The 20,456-nt window shown below is 37.9% G+C and overlaps 1 protein-coding gene across 5 annotated transcripts in view; it reads left to right on the top strand.

Moving 5' to 3' along the window:
- Positions 1-3,858: 3,858 nt before the first annotated feature.
- AASDH (aminoadipate-semialdehyde dehydrogenase) overlaps positions 3,859-20,456 on the top strand; it is a 28,840-nt gene continuing 12,242 nt past the window's right edge. For 2 of the 5 annotated variants that reach the window (XM_024993575.2, XM_002688264.7), the window contains exons 1-8: positions 3,859-4,329; positions 6,333-6,603; positions 6,695-6,815; positions 10,644-10,963; positions 13,784-13,976; positions 18,906-19,147; positions 19,486-19,592; positions 20,126-20,298. In XM_024993575.2, the coding sequence (XP_024849343.1) occupies positions 4,293-4,329; positions 6,333-6,603; positions 6,695-6,815; positions 10,644-10,963; positions 13,784-13,976; positions 18,906-19,147; positions 19,486-19,592; positions 20,126-20,298 (1,464 nt within the window). In that variant the 5' untranslated portion in view covers positions 3,859-4,292. Of the gene's footprint in view, positions 4,330-6,332; positions 6,604-6,694; positions 6,816-10,643; positions 10,964-13,783; positions 13,977-18,905; positions 19,148-19,485; positions 19,593-20,125; positions 20,299-20,456 lie in introns of those variants that run through there. The other 3 variants (XM_024993576.2, XM_024993579.2, XM_010806148.4) reach the window with 3 other exon arrangements.

Genomic DNA, 20,456 nt, shown 5'->3' with positions numbered 1-20,456 from the left:
CTTTATTTTGGGAGGCTCCAAAATCACTGCAGATGGTGACGGCAGCCATGAATTAAAAGACGCTGACTCCTTGGAAGGAAAGTTATGACCTCCTTGGAAGGAAAGCATATTAAAAAGCAGAGACATTACTTTGCCAACAAATGTCTGTCTAGTCAAGGGTATGGTTTTTCCAGTAGTCATGTATCGATGTTAGAGTTGGACTCTAAAGAAAGTTGAGCGCCAAAGAATTGATGCTTTTGAACTGTGGCGTCGGAGAAGACTCTTGAGAGGCCCTTGGACTGCAAGGAGATCCAACCAGTCCATCCTAAAGGAGATCAGTCCTGGGTGTTCATTAGAAGGACTGATGCTAAAGCTGAAACTCCAATACTTTGGCCACCTCATGCAAAGAGTTGACTCATTTGAAAAGACTCTGATGCTGGGAAAGTTTGAGGGCAGGAGGAGAAGGGGACGACAGAGGATGAGATGGTTGGTTGGCATCACCGACTTAATGGACATGAGTTTGGGTAAACTCCGGGAGTTGGTGATGGACAGGGAGGCCTGGCGTGCTGCAGTCCATGGGGTTGCAAAGAGTTGGATGCGACTGAGCGACTGAACTGAACTGAAAGACTAAACCAGCAGGGAGCAAAGCCAGTAAACAATACTATTTACATCATTTTGTTTTAGTCGCTAGGTTGTGTCCAACTCTTTTGGGACCCCATGGACTGTAGCCTGCCAGGTTCCTCTGTCCATGGGATTTCCCAGGCAAGAATACTGCAGTGGGTTGTCCTTTCCTTCTCCAGGAGATCTTTCTGACCCAGGAATTGAACCCTCCCTGCATTGGCAGGTGGATTTTTTTTTTTTTTCCCCTACCACTGAGACATCAGGGCCCTAAAAAACTGAGAAACTGGCTTCTGCAAGTAAGGATAAAGAGGGTAACTAAAAGGATTGGCAATTCCCTTGGGAATGAATTATACCCTTATGATACCACTCATCAACCTAAAAGCCTAATTCTGAAAGCCCTTTTATTTGGGAGAGAGTAAAAAGAGAGTCCTTGTGTTAGACGACATCAGGCACTTGGAAATTTTTATACCGAATTCTGAGACCTCCCAACCTCTACAGCCCTTTTCTCTCATTTGGTTTTCAAAATACATATCCCACGGACTCTGAACTTTCAATCAGCTTTTAAATGTCCCACTTTTAAATAATCAATTATTACCAGACACCTGTGGAAGCCTCTAACATAAGAGTCCAAAAGCAACAGAAGAAATAGAGACTGAAAGGAGAAGAAAAACTCAAACAAGCTATCATTAATATCAGAATTAAATTACCCTGGCAGGTAGCAGTAGGATAATTAAATTATCCTACTGTAGCCACGCAAGACTGGAAGGGCTTAAGGGAAAAGCTGAGCAAGAGCACCTGAAGTAAGAGAGCAGAAGTTAGCATTTTAAAAATGCAGATGGCGGGCAGAGGAGGAATACAGATTGTAGGCCCCTCCCTCAGTAGATGACGAATTCAGAACCTCTTGGAATGGAGATTCAAGAATCTGGAATGGGTTATATGGCCAGCTGGGCAGTGGTCTAGAGACTGGGGACAGGAGGACAGAAGATCTGACTGCATACAGCAGGGTAAAAAGAAGTTGGGTGGGGGTGGGTATCTAGGCTTTCTCTCCCCCACTCACTGGGTGGATAATGGTGTCAGTCCCAAATATAGAAGCAAAGATACACATCTGACACTGTTCCCCACCCCCTCAACACACACACACCAAATCAAAGATGGGTGGTACATACTCATGGGCAAGTGGATTACTTACTTCGATTACTGCTACAGTTTCTCGCCACCAATGCCTAAGGACACAAGAGCATTGTGTTCTCATTCCTTTATATCATCATTTGTTGATATAAGGCTGCTTCCTCAGTCCTTTCCCTAGACAAAACAAAACAAAAACCCTGATCATTTTGTAACTGGGAAAGTGCTTCAGAAAGCCAAACTCTTTGACAGCAGATGTTTGCAGCAAAGTTAAGGATTTATTTGCAGGATGCCAAGCAAGGGCATGGGAGACAGGTGTCAGATGCACCCCTTCTTGGTCTTTAAGTTAGGGATGTTTTAAAGGGCAAGAACAAAGAAATTGGGATTAATCACCATCTTCTAACTTTTAAAATATATTTATTTACTTATTTATTTGGCTGCATCGGGTCTTAGTTGCGCCAGGTGGGATCTTTCACTGTGCACAGACTATAGTTGTGGCACACAGTTGCTACATGGCATGTGGGGTCTTACTTCCCTGACCAGGGATAGAACCCACCTCCCCTCCATTGCAAGACAGATTCTCAACCACTAGCCACCAGGGAAGCCCCACCGTTTCTTAATCTGGTTTTGTGAGTCAGGTTGTCTGCAGTTTACAATTCCCTGGCCCGGTGATACAGGTCTGTGAGCTCATCTTGTCCTAGAGAAACAACCTGAATTTGTATGTTACTAATGATATACGTACCTACATTATATATGTGTATGTATATATGTATATGTATATATATCTGCAACAGCAATTTTAGTACATTAATGATGTTATCAAAAATAGCATTCCTTAGTGGATCAGATGGTAAGACGTCTGCCTGCAATGGGGGAGACCTGGGTTCGATCCCTGGGTCAGGAAGATTCCCCTGGAGAAGGAAATGGCAAGCCACTACAGTACTCTTGCCTGGAAAATTCCATGGATGGAGGAGCCTGGTAGGCTACAGTCCACGGGATCGCAAAGAGTCGGACACCACTGAGCAATTTCACACACACAGGCATCTGACTCTGGTTGATTAGTATTCAGTTAGCCCAAGATTGGAGAGGGCAATGGTGCCCCACTCCAGTACTCTTGCCTGGAGAATGCCATGGATGGAGGAGCCTGGTAGGCTGCAGTCCATGGGGTCGCTGAGAGTCGGACACGACTGAGCGACTTCACTTTCACTTTTCACTTTCATGCATTGGAGAAGGAAATGGCAACCCACTCCAGTATTCTTGCCTGGAGAATCCCAGGGACGGGGGAGCCTGGTGGGCTGCTGTCTCTGGGGTCGCACAGAGTCGGACACGACTGAAGCGACTTAGCAGCAGCAGCAGCCCAAGATTGATGTCAGAGGAGACAAGATAGGGAATACAGTTATGGAGGGAGGTTATGTCAGTTATGTCAGTGAGGGAAGCTGGTTTTAGGGGAACTCGGTTTCTATTTCCTCTCTGCTACCAGCACAGTATCTTTTTTTTTTTAATCACCATTATTGTTCCTGACATTTTTAATAATTAACTTACATGCCTCCAACTCCTCTAAAAAAAGACTGCTATTCAGGAGCATAAGTAGCTTAAGTAACTTTCTTGACTCAGACCTGTTTTCTATATAACTCTTATTGAAAGCTGAAATGTTCTTAGTTTTCATTTAAATGCACCTCTTCCAATTAAAATGTCAGCCTTATGACAAGGAATCCGTTTGCAGGCTTCATTGCTGCATAGTCCCCCGCAAGGTAGGACAAGTTATTATTTTTTTAAAAAGTTTAATGGATTAAGTCCAGTCACTCGTGTATTTCACAATGATTTCATCGCTCTTAGCACCAACTCCAAGCGATCTCTTTCTAGCCAGCCACATCGTGAACAAGGAGCCAGTTGCTTCGAATTAAAGTTTCTCGCTCAGAGTTTCTTGGCAAGTATGAAAGGGTACGACTCCAAGGGTGTCAACTCCAAAGTCCTCGCAAACTATGTCCAAAATCCAACGTGACTGGAGTGGAGATTTGAAATGAGAACAAGCAGCAAAATGCCATCTCTTTTTGGCAGAGGCCTCCGAAGCTCGGAGAAGGGGCGGGGCGGGACAGAGTGACGCTATCTGCGCCGGGTCGCTCGTGTGACGTCAGCAAGGCGACGCGGAAGATTACGGGTGAACCCGCGCCATTTACATCTCGGAAGGCTAGGCCAGATTTAAACCTTGGGAGTTACTGATTTATTCGCTGTGTGTGACGCCTTGGGTTGGGCTGGCGGGAGAAGGTCCGGATGGGCTCAGACCTCCCCGCTACCCTCTCACCTCTGGGCCTTCTGAGTGGGTCTCGACAGGAGGCGGTATCCAGTAGGGACATGTGTGAGGGAGGAGAAGTACGGCGTCATCTGGGGCTGGCTGCACACAGGTTTGCTTAGCTTCCGGGCTAGCGTTGGCCTCGGATTTGAATTAGTGGTGTCTGGCCGAATGGAGTGGTGGTGCAAAGATTAAACTTGACCATTGTGCTCTCTCCACTCACCCTGCATTAGACTCTGCACCTTATTTCAAATGTAAGGTAGCTTTTCTAAATAGCATGATTTCGAGAAGCAATTGGAAAAACGTGTTGAAAGGTAAAAAATGCATTATTATTAATCGTAGTCGCTTCATGAACGTTAAGAAGCTGGTGGATATGGGAAAATAAAGTTTTTAGGTTATTTATCAGTATTTAAAATAACCAGTAACCTACAAGAGTCCCTAAGACCTCTCATGACTCAATAGCAGCCTCTATTGACATAAAGTTGCAAGTATCTTAAAACTTAATGATCCCGTTACATATATAATCTGTTTACCAGATTTTCCAATTTTTCCCCCCTTCTTCTGTGGTCCCAGAAATGTTTGGACATCCATTTAGTATCCTCTATTGAAACAAATGTATTTATGATTCAGTTAATGAAAACGAAAACCTTAGACAACAAGAATAGATTTGGCCTTAATTCTCTTAAAGAGAAAACTGGCAATTGAAAGTTTAAAAAACATATTAATTGTATAGATATGTATAGTGAATGTTGTAATTTGTCATAAAAAATGGCTTTTTAAAAAATTCATTTTATCTTGTGCATCACAGAAAGAGCAAGTATTTGTAGAAAAGCTTATTAAAAATACTGCAAATATTTTATATTTAAAAGTTTGTGTTTAGAAATCAGAGTATTTCCAAACCTTATGGGTTTCAGCAGTTACTCATTTTGCTCTCTTTGAAGTGAAATAAAAGTTGTTCCGTCCTGTCTGACTCTGGAATTCTCTAGGCCAGAATAGTGGAGTGGGTAGCTCTTCCCTTCTCCAGGAGATCTTCTCAACCCAGGGATCGAACCCAGGTCTTCCGCATTGCGGGCAGATTCTTTACTAGCTGAGCCACAAAGGAAGTCCCTTGCTGTCTTTAGGAATGTTTTATTTTCTCTAATTGATATTAATTAAATGATGTGGATGAATCAGTAGGAAAATAAGTTCAAATAAGACAGTTGTGAGGTTTTTGTTATTGTTCAATCATGCCTAACTTTTTTTTGATGAAATACAGCTTCACATTTTCTTTTTATGTGACCTGCATTGAGAAGCTCAAAGAACATTGTATTGATATAATACTTTATTGAGTTGTAATATTATAGAGTCTAAGTTTAAATGAATTTATTGGCAATTTAAAAATCAAATTAGAGGCTATTCCCTGGCTGCCCAGTAGTTGGGGTTCTGTGCTTTCACTTCTGGGGCCCTGGGTTGGATCCTTGGTTGGGAAACTAAGATCCTACAATATATGTATGTGTGTGTGTGTAATATATATGTTATAAATATGTATATTTCAAACTAGAGTATGAAGAGCTTAGTTCTTAACAGTTATAAAAGTGACTTGCTGTGACCTTTGAAAACTAAGATCCTGCGATACATATATATATGTGTGTGTGTGTGTGTATAATATATATGATATATATTTCAAACTAGAGTATGAAGAGCTTAGTTCTTAACAGTTATAAAAGTGACTTGCTGTGACCTTTGAAAAAAGTATTATATATTAATAATAATCACAGTTTATATAGAGAGGACTAAACTTAGATAAATGTAAGGGTTTTTTTCTCTTTTTTCTATCAGAGATTGATTTTATTTTCACCTTCGTTCAGTTCCTAAAAGCAGACTTCACTTGAATTAGCTTTTTCAAAGTTTCCGTACAGGATTTTAATTATTTTAATCAACCTGTAACAAGAAAAATGAAAAAACTAAGCATATGGTACTTTGAATTTAGTTTTACTGGATAATAATTTACTTATTATTTCTTTCCTATTGTGTGGTCTGTTTTGAGAGAATTCTGCATTTCTACTTGTTTGATCCTCATCTGTGTATATACCATTGCCCTCTCATATTTGCTTCCAGTTCTGACAGGGAATTAGGTTGACTGTATCAAAATTTCAACCCTGTTGTTTTCAGCAAAGTTACCATAGACAGTTCATAGTTCAGTGATTCTTTAATTGTGTCTTTGATATAGTCATTTTTATGAGGAGTGATTGTATAGAATTTCTTCTCCAAACATCCCCCCCACCCCCCGCAACAAACTCCATGAAACTCCTTGTTCCCCTAACATTTCTTGATATAGAGTTCTCTGCTACCAGTGATGTTCAAATAAGCGTCAGTGAAATGACTCTTCAGGAATTGGTGCATCAGGCTGCCTCCCTTTATTCAGATAAAATAGCTGTGTGTTTTGATGAATGTAACAACCAGCCTCCAGTTTACTATACCTACAAGACTGTGATTCATGCTGCTTCAGCATTATCGAATTTTCTGCTGTTACACTGTGAGTTTCAAGGAATTCGGGAAATTGGTCTCTACTGCCATCCTACAATAAACTTACCCTCTTGGATTTTAGGGTAAGATTTTTTAGAACTGAAAATTTGATATCTTAAAGTAAGATTATTTTCAACAGATATCCTGTGCTGACTCTGTCCTTTGTTTCTTTAGAATTCTCCAAGTCCCTGCTGCTTATGTACCTGTTGATCCAGATTCACCACCAGCATTATCAGTTCATTTTATGAAAAAATGTAATCTGAAGTATATCCTTGTTGAAAAAGTGCATATAAGTGTAAGTGTGGCTATTTAAGTTTTTTTTTTTTTTTAATGTGTTTTATTTACTTTTCAGTTGAAGGGAGTCCCATCCCCATCTTGATTTCTAAATTCACTAATTCAGCGAAGTTTCTCAGTCTCAGCACTGTTGACATTTTGGGTTGGATAATTGTTTGTTATGAGGAGTGTCCTTTACATTATAAGATGTTTAGTAACCCCATGGCCTCACCTAACAGGTGTCAGTAGCACCCCTCAGTTGTAACAATCAAAATTTTCTTCGGACTTTGCCAAATGTCTCCTGGAGGTATCCTCCACCATCCATGCTCCATTGAGAACCTCAATGACATGAACATATCTTCTGCCCTCATAATAATGAATTGTGAATTGCCTTGAATTTACTTTCTCTTTCCAAAGTTTCCAAAGGAAACTTTTATAATACTTGATTTTTTTTTTTTGGCCATGTGGCCTGTGGGATCTTAGTTCCCTGACCAGAAATTAAACCCATACCTCTTGCACTGGAAGCCTGGAGTCTTACCACTGTACTGCCAGGGAAGTCCCAATACTTGATACTTTTATCTTTGTATCTTTATGCCAACTTACAGTGGTCAGCAACATTAAAGAACTGTATCCGAGCTTAGATTTTGAGAAAGAGATTGGCACTTAGGTCAGATCTTTCTGGGAAACTAAATATATTATTTTTAAAATTTTTAAGTGACTGCCAGCCAGAGTCACTTCTAGTCAAGAAACACTGCCTTAGGTGCAAAATTGGTATTATATGTTAAGCAAGGGGCAGCCCATGTTTCATTATTATTTCTTCATTTTTTGTTTATAAAATATTGCCTTACCATGGAAAAAATTATAGAAAATATATTCATTTTAGCCTATTACTACCATTTCCTATATGAATCATTTTATGTTTGAGAGTAACTTAAATGCCTTTCACCTATTTGTGTATATATGCATTTGTATCCGTAATGTACATCAGTAAGACAATTCAAGAGCTTCAGGTATATGGGGGGCTTCCTATAGAATAATAGGTATTAGAGTAGGGCCTCCAGAAAGAGACAGTGAGTATTAATTTGGTAAATAAATATTTTCTGAATATACGTGTATGGTTATCTGACCACAGTTTTCCTCAAATTGGTTATTTGTTGATAAGCAAAACTAAGGGTTTCCCTGGTAGCTCAGCGGCAAAGAATGTACCTGCAGTGCAGGAGACCCAGGTTCAATCCCTGGGTCCGGAAGATTCCTCTGAAGAAGGAAATGGCTACCCTCTCCTGTATTCTTGCCTGGAGAATTCCATGGACAGAGGAGCTACAGTCCATAGGGTCTCAAAGAATCGGACATGACAGAAGCAACTGAGCACGCACACACACACAAGCAAAACTAAAATGAGAGCGTGAGGTTCAGTTTTTTAAACAGCCTTGATGAAAGGTTTGTAGATGGGGTGGTTCGGTGGAAGAATTAATTGTCAATATCAAGCTAGTCTTTATAACTGCATATAGGAAGGAGTTGGATACATAATAAACCCCATAAAAAGTACCTTGCTTCCTTTTCCATAATTTTCATGGTGGTGTAAGTGTTCTTCCGTCAGTTAACACAAGAGCAATCAGAGGTATTTATTGAGCATCTATTGTATGCCCAGAATCTCCTAGAGTGGTGGTTCTCAGCTGGCCTTGATTTTACATGCCAGGAAACATTCTGGCAGGTCGAGATATTTTTTATCATCATGATGGAAAGGGGATGGTACTGGCTTCTGATGGGTAGAGGTCAGGGATTCTGCTCAAAGTCTGACAGTGTACAACCCCAACAAAGGTTTATCTGGTCCAAAATGTCAGTAATGTTGAGATTGAGAAAGCCTGCACTAGAACAGGGTGTTTGGGAGGATATTATTAGTATCTGAAAGTAACCTAAGACAGGATTCCTGCCTGGCAGTTGCTTTTATAGTTGCAGAGAAAAGATTAGTACTTGCAAGGTCTACATAATATGATATCACCCTAAGCGAAGTATACATAACCTAGTAGAGATAGGACAGTTTTAATGGAGAACAGTGTTTGAGCTTGGTCTTAAGAATATGTGGGCCTTAAATTTTTTTTTTTTTTTTTTACATTATAGAACATACTACACTCTACCTAATAAACACAAAATAAGTACAGACGGAAAACACTGCTGGCTCCTGAGTTGTGACCTTTTCCTCTCATTTATATTAATTTCTTTATTGTGAAAACTTGTTATACTTCATTAATCTGCTATTTATCAACCTAAAAAGATACCCTTAAAGGAAGCTTCTGTTTTAATCTGTTTCCATCTACCAGACAACTGAGCCAGAAATTCAGCAATCTTAGGCTCACTCCCTTTCCAGAAAGTCACCAAACTCTATTGGTTCTTTGTTCATAGGCCCTTTCCATTCATTTCTGCTGCAACAGACTCTTCAGGCAGATATTCAGTTCAATCGCTCAGTCGTGTCCGACTCTTTACGACCCCATGAACTGCAGCATGCCAGGCCTCCCCGTCCATTACCAATTCCCGGAGTTCACCCAAACTCATATCCATTGAGTCAGTGATGCCATCCAACCATCTCATCCTCTGTCGTCCCCTTCTCCTCCTGCCCTCAATCTTTCCCAGCATCAGGGTCTTTTCAAATGAGTCAGCTCTTCGCATCAATACTTTGGCCAAAGCATTGGAGTTTCAGCTTTAGCATCAGTCCTTCCAATGAACATCCAGGACTGATCTCCTTTAGGATGGACTGGTTGGATCTCCTTGCAGTCCAAGGGACTCTCAAGAGTCTTCTCCAACACCATAGTTCAAAAGTATCAATTGTTCGGCGCTCACCTTTCTTTACGGTCCAACTCACATCCGTACATGACTACTAGAAAAACCATAACCTTGACTAGACGGACCTTTGTTGGCAAAGTAATGTCTCTGCTTTTCAGTATAATGTCTAGTTTGGTCATAACTTTCCTTCCAAGGAGTAAGCATATCTGAATTGTTATGGAAGTTCATTAAATGCACTCACTTAGAGAATTGCATATCATTCTCTTCTTGACAAGCAAAGTCTAGTCTATGCTATTGCCACTCTCAGTTGGATGCTATCACAGATTATGATCTGAACTCCTTGGTTTTGAGGATATAGTTATTAAGGCTTAGCAACTCATCTCTGGTCAACAGCACTACTCATCTCCTCTCCCCCGATTTTGCAGCTTATTGGAATGCTTACTGTTCTAACACCAACATTGTCAGGTCAGGCACTGTTTATTGATTGTCTAAATACCCCTTTTCTTTATTTGGAGAATAGCTGTTTATAACACAGACATTACATATGAAGAATCAATCTCTGACCTTCCAGGCAAGTTAAGTTCAGCTTTCTCTGTTTTCATTCACATTTGAAGCATATTTCATTACCACATCACATTGCACTGCAGATGTGTGCTTTTGTGTCTCTATGTTAAAGGTGAGTTTTAAAATAAGGATAGCACTTTACTCTTGGAGATTTCTATTTTTCTTTTTATTCCTGGATAAAGTGCAAGTGCAATTAACCCTTGAACAAACTGGGGATTAGGGGTGCCGAATCCCGTGCAGTGGAAAATCTACCTATAACTTTACAGTTGTAATTCCACATCCCTAGATTCATCTAACTCAGATGGAGTAATACGTATTTACTGGGAAAAACCCACATATAAGTGGACCAGTGCAGTTCAAACCCATGTTCAAAGGTCAGTTATACTTAAAAAAAAAAGGCCATGCTAAATCAGTAAATGAATACTCAGTATTCTGTAGAATATTAAACTTAATATTCTATATAATATTAAACTATATAATAATAAACTTTGTCCCCCATTTAATACAGAAATTCAAGTCTTCCTATGAAGCATTATTGAACTATGATATGCTTAAAGTAGAACATAATGACCTAGTACTCTTCAGACTTCACTGGAAAAATGTCGAGGTGAGCCTGGTGCTAAATGATAGAAAAGAGAAATATGAAAAAGGAAAGATGCCAAAGAGTATGCATTCTGAGAGCAGCAGTGAAGAAAAGTCAGAAGAGCACATGGATATGAGGCAAAAGCACTGCTTGGCCTATGTTCTCCATACGTCAGGCACTACAGGGATACCTAAGATTGTCAGAGTCCCTCATGCATGTATAGTGCCAAACATCCAGCATTTTCGGTAAGTTCTGTTCTTAGAATCCTTCTTCAGAACTTGAAATTTAAAGGAAAAAATGAGTTTTGAACCATCTGTTTTTTATAACTCTTGTTCCTATTGACAGTCCTAAGTAACCTGGGTTTCTTGTTTCAGCTATATCTAAACTTCAGTTCTCTGCAGAGTAGGGCTTTACCTGTTTGATCCAGACCTGGAGCCAAATAGCAAATGATATGTTTGGAAATTTTGCTTCTTAATTATTAATAAGAAGAGAGGAAACATTCCTAGCAGAGGTACTGGCAGAGGTATGGGAGAAAGGAGTTTGGCTTGCTAGAGTGCATTGGGTCTGAGCTGAAGAGCAGGAGACTTATGACCTGAGGGGCAGGAGCCTGATATCCTCTGTTGGAGAAGTTTGAACTTAATCCAAAAGGTAATAAGGAACCATTAAAAAGTTTGCATTTCATTAAGTTTACTCCTGTAGCATTGTGGAGTTGGTTTTACTGTTAGGGCTGGGAGATAAGTAATCTCTGTAAAGTTGAGATTCTCAACTTTTGAAGAAAGAAGAAAATAGAAGGGGAAGGGAACCAGACAGAAGTAGTCTTAGGAAATCGAAGGAGGAAACAGAAGTAGAACTAGAAACCTCATGAGACACATATGTAATTTTATGTCATTGTGAGTTTTATGTAATTAAAAAGTTTTTAGCAACCCCATTTAAAAAGTAAAAAGTGAAATTAATTTTAACAATATTATTCAATATACCCCAAATATTATCATTTTAATATGTAATCAGTATAAAAATTATTAGTGAGGTATTTTACATTCTTTTTTGTACACTAGTTATTTTCAAGTTCTAGAGTGTATTTTACACTTTACACATCTCCGTATGGAGCAGCTACATTATTAGTGCTCAGTAGGCACAGGTATCTAGCGGCTGCCATATTCTGTGCACAGATCTAAAAGGAAGGAATGGTTAAATGCTGCAGAGGTGTCTGCTGTAATTGACAGTTCTGGTCTTTAATGAATTTTTGCTTCTAATGCCCAGAGCTGAAGACTGTACAGGCTAGAGATAAGAAAATGAGGGATAAAGATATGGAAACAGCAAAAATAAGGTGTTATTTTCTAGAAACTAGTTTTAATAGAAATGAAAGAATTATGGGAAGGTGTACTTTTTTTTCCTTTGCTTTTAGATGGGAGAGCTGTAGGCTGGACATAAAGAATTGGTGGAGAGGATTGGTTTGGATAATCAAGTAGAAGAAATATGGTAAAGGAGTTAGATACTATGAGATAGGAAGAGATGATATTTAAAGTACTGGGTGGATATACACCTTCTTTAGAAATGGTTAAAATTGGAGCTTATCTACATAAGAGTAGGGGAAAGGGAGGGGGAGAAAAGGCTTCTATGGGGAATACAAATAGGTTTCTTTAGGAAAGACAAAAGGAGATAAACTGTGGTAATGTTGACCTGTGCACATGAGAATAGTTTTCATCATCTTCGGGGCCATAAAAGTCCCCTGTAGAGGGTACAGGGGGTTTATGGTAGGTTTATTCTTGGTGCGCTTTCTGGGAGTAAAAGTAACCCTGAAGATGGAATTTATAGCAGTCTCATTCCCCAGAGGTTTCTGCTGTCAGTCAGATAAGGAAAGTTCCAAGAAGGCTTCTTTCTGCATCTGTTGAAGCCAAAATGTCTTCAGCTTGAAATAGTTTTTATACCAACTCTGGGGTTCCAAGTGGGTCCCCACAAATACCATATTTTAAGATATTTTGAAGTTAAGGTAATTCCTAATTCTAGATAGAGTGAGTTTTTTGTTGCTAATTTTTTTTTCTTGGCTGTGCCAAGTGACTTATAGGATCTTAGTTCCCCATCCAAGGATTGAACGCAACCACAGCAGTGAAAGCACCAAGTCCTAACCTGGAGTGCCAGAGAATTGCCAGTTTTTTGTCTTTAAATTCAAGCAGTGTCTTCATCTCATCACTGACCATCCATGCTCAGTAATATCCTTACCACATATATTTTGTTCTGCTCTTTGTTGAGATACTGAGAAAAAATGCCAAATAATGAGAAAAGGGAGTCAGGTCTCTATTGATCATCACTGAAGATGTAGTATAGAGTAAAGTCAAGATTCTACCAGAAAAGCAGAACCAGGAGGATTTATCAGGGATCTCTTAAAAGGAGTTTACTTATACTTGTAGAGGCTGGGTATCAAGACTGAAGTCCATTGGGTAGACAATTAGAAAGGGTGATTGTGAATAGACTGAACCCAGTGGGCATGTGCTTGTCTACAGGCAAGTCAGGAAAGAGAATCCAGGGGAAAGGGAGAATAATTGCTGACCCAGCTGCTCTATGGAGTCTCTTTTCAGAGAAAGCCTAAACACGCTCTCTCTTTTTTTTGGCCGTGCCATGTGGCATGCAGGATCTTAGTTCCCTGATCAGGGATTGAACTCATGCCGTCTGCATTGGGAACACAAAGTCTTAACTACTGGACTTCTGGGGGAGTCCCCTAAACACTCTCTTAAAGGCCTTCCAACTGAGAAAAGCCCGCCAATCCAGGATAACCTCTCTCTTGATTAAAGTCAGATGATTAGGAACCTTAATTATATCTACAAAATCCCTCCAAGTAGTGCCTAAGTGCATAAAATATGTCATAGTAAAGAGTAGATATTGCTTAAAATGGCTTTTAACCCTTATATATATGAAGAAGAGTTCTAGAATTAATAGCACCATTTTGTTTAAGAGAGAAAAATAAATCGGGCTAATATCTGGAAACTTAATGATCATAAATACTTTTTTAGGATATATGTTTACTAAATGTTAGGCATTTCTCATAATTACATTCTCTCTTGCCTTAGGGTGCTTTTTGAAATCACTCATGAGGATGTTTTGTTTCTGGCTTCACCTCTGACCTTTGATCCTTCTGTGGTGGAAATATTTGTTGCTTTGTCAAGTGGTGCCTCTTTGCTTATTGTGCCAACTTCTGTCAAAATGGTCCCATCAAAATTAGCTGCTGTTCTGTTTTCCCATCACAGAGTGACTATTTTACAGGTACATTTTATGAGCAAATAAAATGTTTTGTCTATCATTGTTAAATATTGTAAGTGTGTTAGAATATATTTTGTATTTCTATAGCTCTTTACAGTGGATTCATGGTAATCTAGTTAGATTATCAAGGGCTGTCACCTGATGATGTCACTTTTTGTTTGAGAATGAAAAAAAATCAGTTCTGTTTATTTAGTAGAAAATTCTCTTACTATGCAATTTGTACATATTATAATAACTAAAGGAACTCGACTTTACTCAGACCTGTTGAGATATGCCTCTCCTTTCTTAAAGTTTTGAATTTATTTTGTATCCCACTAAAAATTGGTTTAAGTAAGTTAAATTATAATTGACTTAGAAATTTAGATTTTCTGATTTTTACCTCAGTATATTAACCTAAAAAAACAAATATTTTTAAAATTTTTCATTTTAAAAGATTTTAAAAATATATATGAAAGTATGTGACTGGTACACTAGCCTTAAGATATTTCATTGTAAGTGGTTAATTAATAGAATTATATGCAGATCATGATAAATAAAAAATTCTAAAAATGAGACTTGAGAGGACATTAAATTTATTCCCCAGAGACAAAATTTGATGCTGACTTTCCTTTTTGGGCAATGTGTTTTTCATCCTATTAAAAAAAATCATGCACGTATATAACTGTAGATATAGATACATAAATGAAATCATTATAGCAATGTGGCTTGCTGGGTATCAGTGATATAAATTTTCTCATCTGTTGGTGAATTATTCTGTGAACCTGGGCAAGATTTTAATATAGCTTTTATTTTCCTATAAAATTCAAGGAGCATAAAACGTATAATAAATTCCTTAATAGATTTGAGTGGCAGTTACTTAGAGAAAGGAAATTTCCCTTGTATGTCGTCAGTGTGTTGCTGCTGCTGCTGCTGCTAAGTAGCTTCAGTCGTGTCCGACTCTGTGCGACCCCATAGTCGGCAGCCCACCTCTTTAAATCTGATGCCCTTGCTTAATGTTTTAGCACAATCTCAGATAAATTTACTTTAGCATTGGTTTTTAACCTTTTTGGGATCATAGATCCTTCTGAGAAATGGATACATACTTACTAACTCTGTTCCCAAAATACAGCAGTTTCACATATAACTTCATTGTGATTTGATATAACTCACAGTATATACTTACATGAAATATTATTAGCAGATCACATTTGAGTTTGTAAGGGCTCCTTGTACAGATTTTATTTACTAATAACCTTGTCCAAATCTAAGTGGATACTAAGCAAGGGTCTTAAAAGCTTTCAAAGAGAATATATGCTATTAAAGTTTTAAAAATTTGAAAAAATAGAATATCTTGAATTGTTGGGGAGAAAGGCCCTAAAGTGAAATGGACTAAGTGTTTGAGGAAATTAAGAGCCTCTTTATTTCAGGAGTAAGGAGTTTTCTCTTGTGAAGAAAGGCTCAATATTTGGTTTCTCACAAACCTAAAGTATATTTGGGCATTTTTTGCATACTCTGGGTAAAAATGTTACATTATTTAAATTTGATGCCTTTTAAAAGTGAAACGTTTTAGTTAGAGCAGAATCTTAGCTTTCTAGCTACCAAATTATCAATATAAGTGTTTTGCATTTTTACATGAATTTCTACTTAGACAATTTAGAAGAAACTGTAACATTTTCTAATTGCTTTTTTCCCTTGTCATTTGCTAAGTCCTGTTTTCTTATGCCTATGACGATTGGTTGCAAAGGATATTGAGTTGTATTGTGCCACTAAATTCATAATTTCCATTTATATGAGTATCTGAAAAGTGTTACTGTGCTTTACCTTGCTAAATATTGATAGTTGTGCGTTCATTTATAGAGTTCAAAGTTGACATTATACTTAACACTAGAAATTAGGCCAGAATATTTCAGATTCACCTTATTGAAAATGGAGAACAGAACCACTGGCCATCATTTTTTTTTATGATTTTATTTATTTTTGGCTGTTCTGAGTCTTCATTGTTGCCAGACTTTTCTCTAGTTGTAGCAAGTGGAGGCTACTCTAGTTGCAGTGCGTGGGCTTCTCATTGCAGTGGCTTCTTTTGTTGCGGAGCATGGGCTGTAGGGTGTGTGGGCTTCCGTAGTTGTAGCACATGGGCTCAGTAGTTGCGGCTCCCAGGCTGCAGAGCACAGGCCCAAGAGTTGTGGCACATGGGCTTGGTTGCCTTGCAGCATGTAGGGTATTCCCGGGTCATGGATCAAACCCAGGTCTCCTGCATTGGCAGGCAGATTCTTTAGCACTGAGCCACCAGGGAAGCCCTCAGCCATCATTTTGACAGGAGATTTTCCTTATGATAAGACTCTTGGTGGGACAGTTAAGAACTTGACTTAACAATAAGTACATGCTGGGATGTAGGGTCAACCTACTACTTAAATATTTTGACATGCTGTAACCTTAAATAACCTCCCTGAATTAAAATTCAGGTTGTTCTTTTAGCTTTTATTGAAAGAAGCCATTTAAAAATACTTACATGGAACCTGTGACTATGGCCAAATGAGGAGACTGGCAAATCGTCTCCCCCAAAAAGCAACTATAAAGCTGGAGAAAATTGACAAAAATAGCTATTTCCACACTTGGAAATCAACTATAGACATACAACTATCTGAAAAGTGGTTATGTTTTTAAAAACTGCTGCGTTTTTAAACTGGGAGTCTGTGGCCTGAAGTTTCAGTGGTGAGGAGGGCAAGCACATTGCTGGCTGACACTGAGGCTTCACGCATGCATAAGAGATACAAAAAGGCCCATGGAAAATACAAGCTGGATTAGACTTGAAAATGACTTAATTTTGAATAAAGAAGGCACAGCGCCAAAGAATTGATGCTTTTGAACTGTGATACTGGAGAAGACTCTTGAGGGTCTTTTGGATAGCAAGGAGATCCAACCAGTCAATCCTGATGGAAATCAACTCTGAATACTCATTGAAAGGACCGATGCTGAAGCTGGAAGCTCCAATACTTTGGCCACCTGAAGTGAAGAGCCGACTCATTGGAAAAGACCCTGATGCTGGGAAAGATTGAGGGCAAGAGGAGAAGCGGGCAATGGTTGAAGAATGAGATGGTTGGATGGCATCACCGACTCAATGGACTTGAACTTGGGAAAACTCCAGGAGATGGTGAGGGACAGGGAAGCCTGGCTTTCTGCAGTTCACAAAGAGTCGGACACAACTTGGTGGCTGAGTACCAACATCAGTCCGTTCCCAGATTCATCTGTATGGACAATCTGTCCAAACATTGGTTGACTTCTGAGCTATATAGACACAAGGTGACCCTAAGGAAGTAAGACTTGAAAATAAGAATATGTATTTTATTATTTATTTTTTGGCTGTACTGCACAGTTTGTGGAATCTTAGTATCCCCCCCAGGGATTGAATCTGGGCCACAGCAGTGAAAGCACCGAGTCCTAACCACGGGACCTCTAGGGAATTCCTGAATATGTATTTTAAAAGTCAACTTAGCAGCAACATTAGTGGCCACGTATCACAAGGGAGACAGAATTCACATTTAGCCTGGCAAGTTACAAACAAATAAGCAAACAAGAAATCCACAACAAAACATTTCATAACAATAAAAACGGTCAGTATATCAAGAAGTACATTGTTATATAAACAAGATGATATTTGCCTAAAATTAGAGGTTCCAAATACATGAAGCAAAAATGGACAGAACTAAAAGGAAAAACAAATTGACTCAATGGTATGAAATTTTAATAACCTACTTTCAGTAATTAAATGAAAAACTAGACAGAAATCAGTGCACATACAATAAAGAAGACTTGAACCTTCTCAGCCAAATTCCATGTGCAGAGCACTATCCACCAAATTCAGAGTACACATTCTTTTCAAGTAAATTAAACATTTCCTAGGATAGAGTGTATGCTAGGCCATGAAACAAGTCTCAGGAAATATAAAATGTGTTGATGAAAAATTAGTCAATCTAAGAAATAGAGAATTTTATTTGAGCTAGCTTGAGAATTATAGCCCAGGAGACAGTTTTTCAGAAAGATCTGAGGACTGTTCTGCCTGTTAGAAGTCAAAGCACCGTTACATACATTTTTGAAAAGTTATACATTGAAGTGACATATTAGTAGTTTACATAGTCCAGATCTGCATGTATAAGACAAGTCAGTGGGTCATTTCTGTTTTTTATATCCTACCCAGTCTATAGTATTTTGTCATAGCACCCTGAATAGACTGAGACAAAAAAGAATGAACTATTGATACGTATATCATGAATCACAAGGCATTTTCACTCACTACAGAATGAAAGAAGCCAGGTTATAATAATACTTGTTGTATGATTCCATTTTATAAAACTCTAAAAAATGTCAACTGACTATAAGTGACAAAAAATAGATCAGCAGTTGGCTGGAGGAGGGGTCCAGCTGGAGGGTAGAATTATAATGGTACATAGGTAATTTTAGGGCTGAAGGATATTTTCATTATCTGGATTGTGGTGATGGTTTCACCAACAATATATCTCAAAATTTGTACACTTTAAACATGTATAATTTATATGTCAGTATTATCTTAATAAAGTTCTTTTTTAAAGTCTTTACTCATTGTGCTGCTTAAGCACATTTTAAAAACACTTAATACACTTTTTCTACATAGAAATAATGAAAGAGGAAATGTAAATTGATTTTATAGATTTTGTTGTTTTTATCTTTAAACCTTTTTGTCTATAAATTGCATAATGAAACAATACTGTGCTTAAGTTTTTTACTAAAGCAAATTTATATCAACATTAAAAAGGTAATGCTGCTTCAGTAGGTTTCCAAATGCAATTTGCCATTTAGTAAACACAGCCTTGATTTCCATGTGAGCTCCCAATGTTAAACTTTGAACTAATTACTACAATTTTTTTTTTTTTAAGAAGTGAAGGGGAAAAAAGTAGTTTATTTTTGATGTATTTACAGGCAACGCCAACATTGCTTAGAAGATTTGGATCTCAGCTCATCAAGTCAACTGTTTTATCCGCCAGTACCTCTCTTCGCATATTGGCCCTTGGTGGTGAAGCATTTCCATCATTAACTGTTCTCAAAAGCTGGAGAGGAGTGGGCAATAAAACACAAATATTTAATATTTATGGCATCACAGAGGTATCAAGTTGGGCGACTTTCTACAGGATTCCAGAGAAGATTCTTAACTCTACTTTGAAGTACGGGTTTCTGTTACTACGAAGAGTAGAGAGAGGGTATTTTTCCAGTGTCTTAACACAAATTGTGTTTTTGATAGGCACTGGAGTCATTATTTTAGAAACACTATTTTATCTAGAATTCTATGCTGGGAATTCAGAAAACTGATACTACAGATTCTGCTAAAGCTTTTTGTAACTAAACAGATAACTTTTCCACCTAACCTTTTCCACAGGGAGTCTTTGAATTATAACAGAAACTTTTTTTTCTTCATTTGGAACAATGTGATTTAAATATATTGGTGAATATTTTATTCAAGAGAAAATTTTAAAACTTGGTTTGGGTTGTTGTGTTTTCATAGATGTGAATTGCCTGTACAACTGGGATTCCCACTGCTTGGAACAGTAGTTGAAGTCAGAGATACTAACGGTTTCACAATTCAAGAAGGCAATGGCCAAGTATTTTTAGGTTGTTCTACATTTGTTGATTGGGAATGATTTTTTTTTTCCAAGGAAAAAAGTCTGTGTTTTTATTCTTTCCTCAGTTTTTCTTAAGTCTAGTACTCTTTTTCAGTGATGGTAATTTTTAGTCTCATCATCACAGTCAATGAAACATTTAATAAGTCACATGATTATTTTAGATAACTGTGTCTAATACTCTAAGGGAAGATAGAAAAGCAATTTGGGAACTGTAACTTGGTTGTTTGTATTTCTGTTTATAGCCTGAATTTTATTTAATTAGAATATTTAAATTTTTAAAATTATTTTTAAAATGTTCTTAATCACATATATATTTTTAGAAATAAATTTTATCACTGTGCTTATTTTACTAGGTTGTTACTGTATATAATTTTATCAGATAACATTTAAAAGTGAGTCCCCAATTTTATATATATATTAAAACTTTTAAACTTAGTAACGGAGCTTTTGAAAATGTTCTGATTTCATGGTTTTAATTTTCCCTAAATATTTTTATTACATTGGTGTTTATATCTTGTGAAGGTGGCAGAAATAGAGTATGTTTTCTCGATGGCGAAGTGACGGTACCACTTGGCACAATGAGAGCCACAGGAGACTTTGTGACTATAAAAGATGGAGAGATATTTTTCTTGGGACGAAAGGACAGTCAGATCAAACGTCATGGCAAACGTCTTAACATAGAACTTGTACAACAGGTAAACTGTTCAAATATTAAATATCTATTAACATACATAGGTATTAGAGGCAGCCATAACTAATTTGCTTTGCCAGGGTTCTCTATCAGTATTATTTAGACTTAAGACTTTTGTATTAATGATGAATTACAATAGAAGACATGGATAATTCATTGTGT

The sequence above is a fragment of the Bos taurus genome, chromosome 6 (assembly GCF_002263795.3).
Source record: "Bos taurus isolate L1 Dominette 01449 registration number 42190680 breed Hereford chromosome 6, ARS-UCD2.0, whole genome shotgun sequence".
In the NCBI taxonomy this organism is placed as follows: domain Eukaryota; kingdom Metazoa; phylum Chordata; class Mammalia; order Artiodactyla; family Bovidae; genus Bos; species Bos taurus.
Note: the sequence above shows the minus strand (reverse complement) of the source record. Positions and strands in the feature narration are given on the sequence as shown.